The sequence below is a fragment of the Nyctibius grandis genome, chromosome 4, assembly GCF_013368605.1.
Source record: "Nyctibius grandis isolate bNycGra1 chromosome 4, bNycGra1.pri, whole genome shotgun sequence".
In the NCBI taxonomy this organism is placed as follows: domain Eukaryota; kingdom Metazoa; phylum Chordata; class Aves; order Nyctibiiformes; family Nyctibiidae; genus Nyctibius; species Nyctibius grandis.
This window is the reverse complement of record NC_090661.1, coordinates 61,173,398-61,185,708: the sequence shown is the minus strand read 5'-3', so window position 1 is coordinate 61,185,708 and position 12,311 is coordinate 61,173,398. Positions and strand designations below refer to the sequence as shown.

At 36.2% G+C, this 12,311-nt stretch overlaps 1 protein-coding gene across 4 annotated transcripts in view; it reads right to left on the bottom strand.

The window, feature by feature from the left end:
• Positions 1-12,311, bottom strand: part of PPP2R5C (protein phosphatase 2 regulatory subunit B'gamma) — an 88,053-nt gene that overhangs the window by 19,533 nt on the left and 56,209 nt on the right. For all 4 annotated transcript variants that reach the window (XM_068398566.1, XM_068398567.1, XM_068398568.1 and 1 more), the window contains 4 exons: positions 5,097-5,207; positions 4,388-4,480; positions 4,160-4,290; positions 1,599-1,658 (listed from right to left, as the gene is read on the bottom strand). In XM_068398566.1, coding sequence (XP_068254667.1) covers positions 1,599-1,658; positions 4,160-4,290; positions 4,388-4,480; positions 5,097-5,207 — 395 coding nt within the window. The remainder of the gene's footprint in view (positions 1-1,598; positions 1,659-4,159; positions 4,291-4,387; positions 4,481-5,096; positions 5,208-12,311) is intronic.

Sequence of the window (12,311 nt, the reverse complement as noted above, 5' to 3'; positions counted from 1 at the left end):
CAAAACCCAGGAATCCAACTAAAAACTGTTACTCATAAGAAGCTCTATGTCAACAACAGGCTGTGTGAAACTCCTTAATGGACTGGAAGAATAACCAACACAGAACAGTTACAGCTCAGAAGCTTTGTTTAGCTACTAGAAATTTTGATTTGGAAGCCTGAGAAGAAAAAAACCCAAAACTTCAATTTTATATTTGTAACACTTAAAGCTAACCTAACAAAACCAAGAATGAAAACGCTGGTGACTTAAGTAACAGTTCTGAAGATTTAGCTCCATATTCTAGTACTTAAGCTTTAACAGAATCTTCAGTATATCTTGATAAGTATTACTTGGTTATAGTATGTTGAAGTAATGATGGATATGTAACTTCCTTTAATCATTGAACATTCCACTGAAAATTAAAAAGCTACTCTGGGCAGACACATAGACCTAGAAAATTTTAAAACATCTTTCCAATTTCAACAGCATTCGGGCTGCATTAGGAACAGCACTGCCAGCAGGTTGAGGGAGGTGATCCTTCACCTCTGGTCAGCCCTGGTGAGACACATCTGGAGTGCTGGGTCCAGTTCTGGGCTCCCCAAGACAAGAAGGATGTGGACATACTTGAGGTAGTCCAGTAAAGTGCCACGAAGATAATGAAGGGGCTGGAGCATCTGACTTACAAAGAAAGGCTGAGAAAGCTGTTTAGCCTGAAGAAGAGAAGGCTCAGGGGGATCTTACCCATGTGTATGAATACCTGGAGAGATGGCGTGAAGAAGACAGAATCAGTTGCTTCTCAGCATTGCCCAGTGAAAGGGCAAGAGGCAATGGGCACAAATTGAAACACAGGAAATTTCATTCAAACATAAGAAAAAAACCTTTTTATTGTGAGCACAGTCAAACATGGGAAATTGCTGCCCAGAGAGGCTGTGGTGTCTCCACCCCTGAAGATACCTAAAGTCCAGCCAGACACAACCCTGAGCAACCTGCTCTCGATGACCTGTTATTTTTATGTACAAAGATATGGAAACACCATAAAGTAAACCTAACTAAGCTTTTAAAGCGTATTAATGTATAAAAAAACAAAAGCTTGCACATGGATTAGAGAAATCAGTTGATAAAAACCACACTAGTTTTGACGAGGCTATCAGCTTTAAGTTGTAAAATTTTAGTTTCAGGGGCTTTCAGATGCCTCACTGAAGTTTGCAAAATAATGGGATTAACAAAAGGCGGCTTCTGAATTTTCATAACCTGTGCTTCCTTTACTTACCTGCTATACATTTAGTGATGTTAGAAGAATTTTTGAATAAACTGAACTCATTACATGTTATTTGTAGTTGCTTTACAACTAATACTAATTACAAGCATCCTAAGGTAGAAAGTAAGACTTAAAAAAAGAAGATTTTAAAAACTATCACATCCCAAAACATTGCCACAAGGTTCAAGTTTCTGCTGTGTTTCTGAAATCTTACAGAAAACTTTTTCTCTTCGTTACAGCTTTGACACATAATATGAAGCTATTTTAATCTTGTCTCAAAGCAATCTGCAATCCCCAACTTGATTTTTAGAGTCTACTCTGAAAAGCAAGCAAGTTTAATTAAACAAAACCTACAACTTACCTTCCCAGTATTTCCAGTAATTCTGCTATGCCATTGTGATGTTCTGTTTCATAAATAAACCTAAATAAATGAAAAGTTTTACTCAGTTACTGCTGAAGAGAGATACCAATCTAACACCAAGACCCCCTTCTAACATTACAGGTAGCCTTGACCTCCCAGGTTTTAGTCACTCAGTAAAAAGAAAACAGAAATACATAGTGGAAAAAAAACTTGGTGGAAACACAAATCAACAGCACATCAAGCTGCTTTCAGCCTTCACACTTGCTTGCTCTTTTCTCCCACATTTAACAAGCAGCATGCACTTGAGCTTTTTCCAATACTCATATTCTATGCCATTTTAATAATGCAAAACTGAACACAGCAAACAATGCTTTAAAAATTAAAATAACACAAGAGCATCTGGCATAATCAGATGCCACAACTCAACCTTCTACAGTGCCTGCAAGCACAAGGTATTCAAATAGTTACTACTTATGTATCTAGGAAGCTCTTTGGCGTTAGAGACTTCTGTGCATACAAAAGGCTCTGTAATAAACAGAGGAAGTCAAATGTTCCTGAATTTTCTTCTGATAGAGCACTGTGATTTACTAGGTAATCACCTTTACACCCTTCTTCCGAATCACCTGAGTGTAAATTTATTGAGAAAGTACTATGTACAACTTCAGGTATTTCGCAAATAGTTATAAAAATTTACACTTATGAGAAAATAACTCCACTCATTAGAAAATGTTTTTTTTTTTTATTTGAAAATTTGTCATAGACTGACATATTAACAGCTAATTTTAATCCAGAATATTTAATGTGACTGTTTTTTCTCCTTAAAGACCCTTTCCTTATAATTCAGGACAACAATTCCAAGCAAAACTGAAGACAAAGATATGAAAAGCTTTGGACTGAATTAACAGGAACATAAAGGTTTAATATTTTTTTTGAAAATACATATGTTAAAAAAAATAAGATTAATGCACTACCAAGACAGAATTCATGAAATTCTAGTCAGTGACTAAAAGACAAATAAAGACCACACATTTTTTCAGTAAGCACAGTAACAAGCTGACAACTTGCAGGTAAAAGTATAAGAAAAGGAAATATTTTGAAGAATCCTACACATACCTTAAGAGCTTATCATGTACAATCCACTAATTCAAGACAGAAGCTGAAACAACTTTCCTCCCTGGTGCTCATACTCAGGAACACTAGTTTACATTTGGATGCAAAATGTTTCAACTTCTGGCTCCCAAATATTATACAACTAAGTGAGGGTTTCTGTTTAATTTTTTTCCCCTACAACTTTGGAGAGAAAGGTAGTTGCTACAGTGCAAATTATGTAATCTCTCATATACGTTTCTGATTGAAAACACATTTTTATACAAACTGTTACAAAGTTGACCTAATGACTAGAACATTTCTTAGTCTTTCAAAAGCCTTGCACCAGAACTATCTGTGTTTGAAGACTTTGCTTTCATTATCCCTGAAAGTAAAGGGCAAGAAGTAGCAAATAAAAACAGTGTTCAGAAGTGCATTATAACATGCTGTGATGCTGTTGTACCATCTGGTTCAGATATTTTACAAAATTATGCATTTTGGATTTAATTTAATAAAATCTATGTGTAGGGAAAAAAGTTTACATCTTTCTTTGAAAGACACACCTGTACTTTTTCCTCAGGACATACTGGGTCTTGACACATCCAAGACCAGTTGTCTGCAAGACAGTGAAGGCTTACTTATTATTTTAAAGTAGCCCCTCTGTATCTCTTCTAAAGGCTTACTTGTTACCATAGACAGGGAAGATAAGCTCCCTCTACAGCTGGTACTGCTCGGTGCCATTCATGAGATGGCACAGAGTATGTGGCAGCTTTTTGCTATTTTCTTAAAGAGGTAGCATCATACATTCATTTTGGGATGAAAATAACAGTGGCAGAGAAAAGGGAAGCAGGATGGAAGGAGTGTAAAACACATAATTATTTGTAGAAGACAGAGGCATACCAAAACTAAAAGACTAAAAAAAGGCACCATAATCTTGCATTCACACTTGACATAATGGCAGTAAACACACACTTCTGAAGACCTTTGGTAATACAGTAGATTGTACTATTTTTTAAACTCCAGTTTATTCTATGGCAATTAAAAGATATTTCACTAGCCCTAAATGGTACATCTGAGTTCTGAGGAAAGACAGGCAGTAAATATGATCCTTCAAGCAAATTTCAGGCTCGAGTCGAATGACTGAAAGATCTAACTTCTGCATTATGAAGAACTACATTTTATTAAGGCACTACTGTAATACAAATACTACTAACCAGTAAGAAAAAAAAGCCTCACAGATGAAGATACCAAACCACTTACTAAATCACATACAAACTCAAATTTCAACTGCCAAATTTATGCTGTGTGCAAGACTACTCCAATTTAAATCTCCCAGGGTAGTATTAATTATTGTTAGATGTAGCAATATTGGGTATAAACTTACTAAGAACTAAAAAAAAAATGCTAGCAGTGTCCTGGGAGTATTTTTAGTTGTATACCTGATCACATGCACCATAATACAAAGACTGACATACCTATAAAATATATTATTAATTTGTTTCCGGATGTAAGCTCTTAGGCCTAAGAATTTCCCATATATTCTGTGAAGAGTTGTTTTAAGAAAATCTCTTTCACGAGGATCTTCACTGTCAAAGAGCTCTAAAAGCTGCAAAGAGGGAAAAGAAGAGATGCACTTTACTTGAATCTAATGCATTGTAAAATAAGTTAAAGCTTGAAGTTAAAAATTCTTTTTTTTACCTTACCTGTAATACAAACTTCTGATCAATATATTTCTTAGCTATATTAGGTTGGAAATCTGGAGATTCTAAAAACCTTAAGAAAAACTCATAAACGAGCTGAAAAAAAAAACCCCAACAAAAAATAGTGTTAGTCTTTTAAACAAGGAACCATTTTATAAGCAGCACATTACCAAAATTACTAATTAGTTGTTCAGAACTGCACTATGTTTTTATTTATATTTATTTATATACCACACAGTAAAAGCTTTGCTCTTGCTCTCCTGACAAAGTACAAGATCTTCAGTTTCTCTAAACTGCACTGAAATTCTGCTGAGCTCCACCACTAGATTTTACCCACATCACATACAGTAATCTAATATTCATCATGCCCAGAAGTACGTGTTTTGAAAATTCTCTGTTCTCCTCTTTTTTCACAGTACTTCTGAAAGCTAGAGCTGTGCCAGAGTCAGATCAAAGCATTCATAGTGACAAACTGAAGCTCATCTAAAATCAAAGCAGTTACATCTGTACCGCAAGAAACAAGCCTTTAACCTCTAATATACTGATTTTTTTTCAAAGATTATCAGTTTAAATTCAAGAAATATTTTAAATATTGCAAAGAAATGTAATTGACTTGCGATAAACACATAAACTAACAATTTTGAGTCAATAAACAATTACTTTAATGTCAAAATTTTGTTAAGACTATGATTTCCCAGTCTTCCTTAAATACCTGTAGATGAGGCCATGCAGCTTCTAAGGTTGGTTCATCTTCCTCTGGATCAAATTCTGCTCCCGTTGGATTGGAAGATGGTGGTAATGTTCGAAACATATTAACTGCAAACTGAAATCATATGTGCCTTTAAGAATTTTGAAACAAGTGAATGATTAAAAAAAAAAGACTCCAAAGATGGTTTTGACTGACAATTCTTTACATGAACTATTTTAATTACTATTTGCAAAAATACAAGCTACATAAGTTTAAACAATAATGAGGTACATTCATTGTTCTTTAAAGATTTCTAACTGGGAGAACACTTTTCCACACAGTAGTCTTTAAAGCACAAACCTACTGTCAGGACAGGTTTTATGAGGATATTGCTCTTATCTCTTTACTTACACACACTTTAAAAGCCCAAACAAATGTATACGAAAAGTTTACACAAACATTTGTTATATATACACTTTACAAGGCCTTGCAACAACCTGCAAAAGTGGAAGTCGGAAGCAGAGACGCAAAACAAAGATTACCTGCAACTGTTCTTCTCTATAAAATATTATCAGTTTCACACCACGGGTATACACATGAGGAAACACTTCAAAATCAAATTCCTCCCTCCTCCTCTTAGTGGTATTTCTCTTAAACCACGTCCATCTACCTGACATCATGGGGGCATTGAGGGACGAGAAATGTATATCCTAATCCTTTAATCTTTCACTTCATCTGAATTCTCAACCCCCTGGAAACCGTTTGGCATCCTTATGGAAGCAGAGCAGACTACAAAGATTAACTGCTTTTCAAGTTGTTGATATATACACAGATAAATGATTTTTGTGTTTCCAAATGCTTGTCTAGACACATATTCATACTCTGTATGAACCAAAGAGGTACTCTTCACAAACCCCTTTAACATGAAGAGAGTTTCAAAGTCCCAAATAAAGACAAAAAACCCATTCCCTATCATGTGGACAGAAAGCTTTTTTATGAGGTCCTGTTCTAGGCAAAACAGCCACATAACTAAATGCATGTAGCTTGAGTTTTTTTAAAATAAAAAATATATAATCAGAAATAAACACATTTCTATCAATTTATACAATGCATATAATCACAAATGCAAAGTAAAACACACCTGTTGGCTGAAAAAAACCCACATGATTTTTGGGATAAATTTAGCACACATTCTCAAGAGTAACCTCACCTAGAGTGGCGCAAAGATTTAAAAGGTCTGCAGTATCCTAAATTCTCCACCTGAAATGATACATAGCAAAACCAGCTGGCGTCTCTGTGGACAAGAAAGGAACAACTAGCTAGTGATTCAAATGGTCGTTCTCACACCCTGAGGAGTTAATGATAAAAACTTTACTGAGCAAGTTGGCGGGAACAGGTTTCTGTGTGTGCCAGTAAGAAAAGCCAAAAAAGCCTTTATCTGTATATGCAAGACAGCTATGGCTGTCAGTACTGAAAAGAGTCCTCAATTCCACTTGTAATCTAGAGTATTATGTAGGGCAGACGTTGGTAGGAGACAACCAAATTGCTGAGCAAGTAGAAAAACATAACCTGTTTAGCCACGTAAGTGCACCCAATGGAGACTTTCTTGTTCTATTTTGTTGCTTACTCATTATCAAGCCAGTACCAAGCCGTCTGAACTTATTTTTGTACAGAATAAAAAAAATAAAGATCAATTCAAATTAGTATATCGTCCCAAACCACCTCCATTACTTCAAAATGATCCTTTGAGACAAATGCCTCAGTCTCTCAGCAGCTTGAACACACTGCAGAAACGATGAGAAGACTGCCAAAATAAAAACATAGTGGTGTACTGTCCTAACCCTTCACGACGTTTGAGTATATTAGGCTCCATAAAGAAATTCTCTTCAAGTCTACTCCTGCTTACAACACTGAAGTAAATTCTGCTTTCAAACACACACATCATTTTGTGCTTTATAAAAACACTAAGATATTTTAAAGTAAATTTTGGTAGACATTTGCTCACAACGAGAATGGTGGCTATGCTGAATGGAGATCTACATCCTGCACAAAACTGATTTATCAAATCAGCCACAGCTGGCTGCATGGAGCTTCAGCACAAGGCATACACATACTCTGTTCTAAATATGTACCACAAGTACTGTTAAGAGTTAACCTATACATTGTTATTGATATTCTATTGCTGTAACAGATTGGAGGTGTCTTTTTGCAAGTATTTAGGGGAAAATCTGAGAATACATTTCCTGAGTCTGGCAAAGTGAGAGACAACAGGGCAGAGAAGCTGATTTGCCAGGAAAAAGAAAATTCTCTGCGAAAGGCTACATCACCAGGAGCAGCAGAAACATTTACAGAGCCTTTTCAAGAAAATCAATACTTGGCTCAGCAAACATGCCAGTACAGGGCATCTCCAGGAACAGCTAAGGAAAAAAAAAGAAAGAGTACTCCATTGGAACTTGCACTGAACGGAATGTCTTATTTGAGGATGCAAAAGAACATTTTATTTACTTCAGCAGCTGAAAGGTTCCTATGCTTTCAACAAGTGTATAACACAGCTCAATTTAAGGAAAAACCCCTAAACCCTACAAGTTACTTATAACGTAGCTATTCACAATGCAAAGTCTACTCCAATATCACATTTAAAATCTATTCTTTATGCCACAATTTCAGTCTTTGTTATGTTCAAATTCCACCACAGACAATAATCATGTGCCATACACACATTTTTATTATTTTCTCAGGTTTTACTAAAGTTTTTTTTCATTTTTTTTGTATGTTTGGTTGGCTTGGGTTTTTACGTCTTTTTTTTTTTTTTTTTTAAATAGCACCAAAGCTTTCTTGCTGATAATATGAAGACGACTCGAAAGCTCTGAAAGATTAAGCTGTCGCAGTTTAAAGATGCTACTTTGCAGAGGAATGCATTCTACCCATCTTGGTGGGATTCTGGGAAGTGCAACAGTGTCATGTTTTCCTCTCCGCGTTCTGACATCTTCGCGTTAACACCTCCATTCACAGTTTAAAATAATGCTGTGAATTACCTATTAACTGGCAGGGCTAAGGAGCATATGTATGTGCTGTCCTGCCATCTCACACCTGACAGATGGCAGAACAGACAGTGGGAGGCAGTATCAAACTGCATCAGCTAAATCTGCAAGAATTACATCATATTCCCATGAAGGACAAGTCATGCTCATGATCTGTTTTTCTTCAGAATATTCCTTCATTTCAGCAACTGAGATGTAAGTCTGATACAGAGACTGGCATATCAGAGTAATTACTATTTCAGAGAATTACAAGTAAAGCTAAAAGTCTTTATGTTCCCCTTTTTAAAAGCATGGACATCAAGCAAATAACAACCTCCAACCTTTGTTTAAAAACATATGGTGAAAATTTACAATGATCAATGGTCTCTCAAGAAAACAAACCTAAGAAGACTAGACTTGGAAGTTAAAATTTGCTAAGGTTGTTAAGCAAATGGAAGAATAATCAGCCTTTTCTAGATGAGAAAGTCTCAGGCTCTCGCTAGAAAGAAGAAAACCCAGGTCTTGTAAGGTGTTAGGTTCAATGTGTTGTTTTGTTTTGGGTTTTTTTTTTGAGAATATCAAATGGAAAGAATTAAAACTCAAAACCAGAATAATTTGTTACATGGGCAATGAAACCAATGAAGCCTGATTTGATCTGTGTTTTACATCCTTGAACCAACAGAACACAAAACTGCTTACATCAACGTGCAGCATCTCTCGGTGAAGGCACAAACTTGAAACTCTCTTGTCTATTAAGCCATTGAAATTTAGGAAATTTTACAATGAATTAGTATTGGTGAGACCTTTACCCTTCTGTCAAATTGCTGATCTTTTTCCTAACGTCAGTCTTCTGTCCAAACAGACAAGACACAAGCTGCAAACCTAATTTCCTGTAAGGCCAAATTCCCACAGAAGCACTAAGTAAACACAGCATAACTTAAACACATCCCCTCCCCAGCTACCCCCTCAACTGCATCCCCTCTCCAATTTATGAAATTTGACTCTGGGCTAGTGTGCCAAAATTCTCTCTGCGCTGTTAGCACTGACAATACTTGGCTCCAAAGAACATAACTTACAAGGATGGGAGAACAAAAAAAGGAAAAGCAAACAACCTGCATTTTTATAGCTTCACAAATACGTAATTGCTGTAATGGTAGTTATGCACCCTGTCTTTCTGGTGGCCCATTTCGTATAACACTGGAGAATATTTTCAAGCAAATAAGCATCAGAGATATCATTACACGTTTTCTCCCCCCTTCCGCTGAGCAGTCTGAATGAAGCCTGCCATGAACAGCTCTGAATGACAAGCTATATAATCGGAAAGTCTGCACCTTCTATATTCATGTGAATAAAGCTATCCTAATAGCTAAATAGAGCCACAAGTAGCACACTTCTATTCACAGTAACATCTCTTACTCTAGACCAAAGATCAGAGTAAAAAAAAAAAACCACACTTCCTCATATGTATAACTGAGTATGTAATTTCATTTGCATAAACGCATGAAAAGTTATAGTGAAAACTGCTTCAGTTGCTGAAAATACCTAATTACAAAATCAGATCTGTTCCTATATATATTATCAATTTTAAAAGTAATATTAGCCTATATGCTTCACAAAAATGTTAATTTACCATCCACAAGTATTTCATCATCATCATTAAGGAAATTATTCTAAGTGCTACAGAAATAAGTAAACCATATTTATACAAGCTTTTGATCTACTTCTTTCTCAGAACACTACAACCCTGCACCTCCACATCCAGTACTGCCCTAGCCTCCCCTCAGCTCCCTCCAATACCCTCTGACTGGCTAGCTGGGGAAGTGAGTATTCATATTGATGCTCACTTTCATAGTCCCACTTAAAACAGATACAATCCAGATATTGCTCATCTTTTCCTGAGATGGAAAGCAACATTAATTCGGGCCTGTATTCTACATAGCTAGCGGTTCCCACAAAGTTCTACAAAACTAATAGCCTAAGTGTCCGTGCTTCTGACTAACTAGTGCACAACAGAACATTCTCATAAAGCCCTGTTTTCTTCAAAAGCCAAGCTAAAAAAAACCCATATATTCTTTTCTAAATAAGAATCTAACAGATGCTTTTGATCAAAAAAACCTACATTTATCATTTACATTTACAAGATTTATTCAGACATTTGACTACACATCTTACAGTTTTGAGAAGAGGTAAGTTCCTGCTCTGAGGCTAATCAATCCAACCTTACTATATTGTACCTGAGAAATGGAACTTGTTATACAAGTGTTTAATAAAAACATTTCCTCTCCCATCACGTCTTTCCTTACAAATGTAGAAGGAATTTAAAGGACATATCAGCTGGCTCTTTGAGGAAGAAACTCTTGGATCCACTCTGAAGAATAACATTAAATCCATTTTAGAAATTAATTTATCTCATATCTTTTGAAAAGGAGACTTATGATTAACATTAAATAATTGAACGAAGCCACTAGATGAATATATAGCTCAAAGAGAAGATCTTACTAGAAATTAGCCCACGACACTTGAAGCAAAAAAGAAGGGCGAAGGTGGGGTCGATAGACATGACAAGCACTAGAATTATTAAAAAAATCCACAAAGTCAACTCAAGTCTACTGCTAGAACTTAGCAAAAGTACATCTCAATCTACACGTACATGCCTGAAAGAAAGAAGCTGATAATACTACTGTAGGAAGAATACAGTTGTTTCAGAACAGATGACCAAAAGAAAACTGTTTCATAAAAGCAGCCTAAAAATACTGCTATCTGAATTTAAACTCAAAATACTAGTCCAGGTGCCTTCACTGACAGTGTCTATCACGGTGCTGTGTAAGTCCTATGCAAGGACACCCCACACCCTTTAGAGCCTTGCACATAAAAAGCAGTTTAAATTCACTGAAAGAATTGTCAAACAGATGTTGCGTGCTCCCAGCAAAACACTGGTGATTAAGATAGCCAAATTCTGCACCAAGATTTATTAAACTGACCGAAGTGCAGACTTTATTACCATTAGTTGCATCTGAAAGCTAAGAAAGTATATATTCTCCGCAGCCAAACGTATTCTGGCCATAACTGACGGAGAAAGATAACACAGGCACATAAGGCAAAAGTTGTGAAATTATGGGCAGTTAAGACTTCTTAGGCAAACACTAATGTCTGACATGGATATTCAAGAACTCATCATGAACCACACTTTACCTAAATTAAGTCTCAGCAAGCTTATTCTCTTTCGTAACTCCCTTTTCATCAGTGTCAAGTACTCCAAAACAAGCAATCCATTAGCAAAAAACAGAGATATAAATAAGCTATCAAGACATGGGAAAAGCCATGATCCCACATCTCCTCATTAACCATCTTCAATGCTTTGTGTAAGTGTTTGACATCTAGAGTTATACGTAATCCTTATATACTCCTCAGAAGTCCTCATGAAAATAACTTCTGTATCAGTGAACACTTATGGCTGATTTAGATAACAAGCAATCTTCAGAATAAGCAACATCTTTCATACTATAAATCCTCAGAATCTTCGAAGAAGTTTCAAATTCTCTGATTCGCAGGAGGACCTCAAAATCTGACTGAATTCATACTTATGTTAAAGATGCTCTGTTTTCTTATACCCGTGAAAATTCACCCCAAGCTATAAAGTCTCAGCAAAAATGACCGTGTCACAGACAGTCAAGAGTTTCTTGTAAGCTTACTAGTCAGCTATTCCAAAAGATGGTTGCTGTTCTCAGGGTATTGCAGACAACAGCTACCGACCTCAGCCCAACTGCTACCCCAGGCAACTAGTGTCTAGTCACCACAATGAGAGCTGAGAGATTCTCTTGTAGTTTCACGGCCTCCTGCTCTGGAGTGGACTTAGGCATGACAGGAAAATGAACCAGGTCTAGTTGGCTAGAAGTTGGATAGTGAGCAGGGAGAAACAACGCAGGTCTGAACGGTTCACACAGCTTGTTCCAGTAGAACCGTCATCTGCCATCCTGTGTACTAAATAAGGTCTGACCCTCATTCTCATCTCCGAGTACAGAATAAAATCAATCGCTGGTACTAAATGGAATTACTTAAGATTGTCAACCTTGCACAAGTGATCTTAATTCTAATTTTCTAGATTTTTTTTTCAAATTTTCAGTTTTGCAATCTACATGTTTTTAACTTTGTTCTCCATTTTTATAGTCACCTATTCCAAAAAAAGATTTGTGGGAAAAAAAAAGCAACTCCCTTTTTA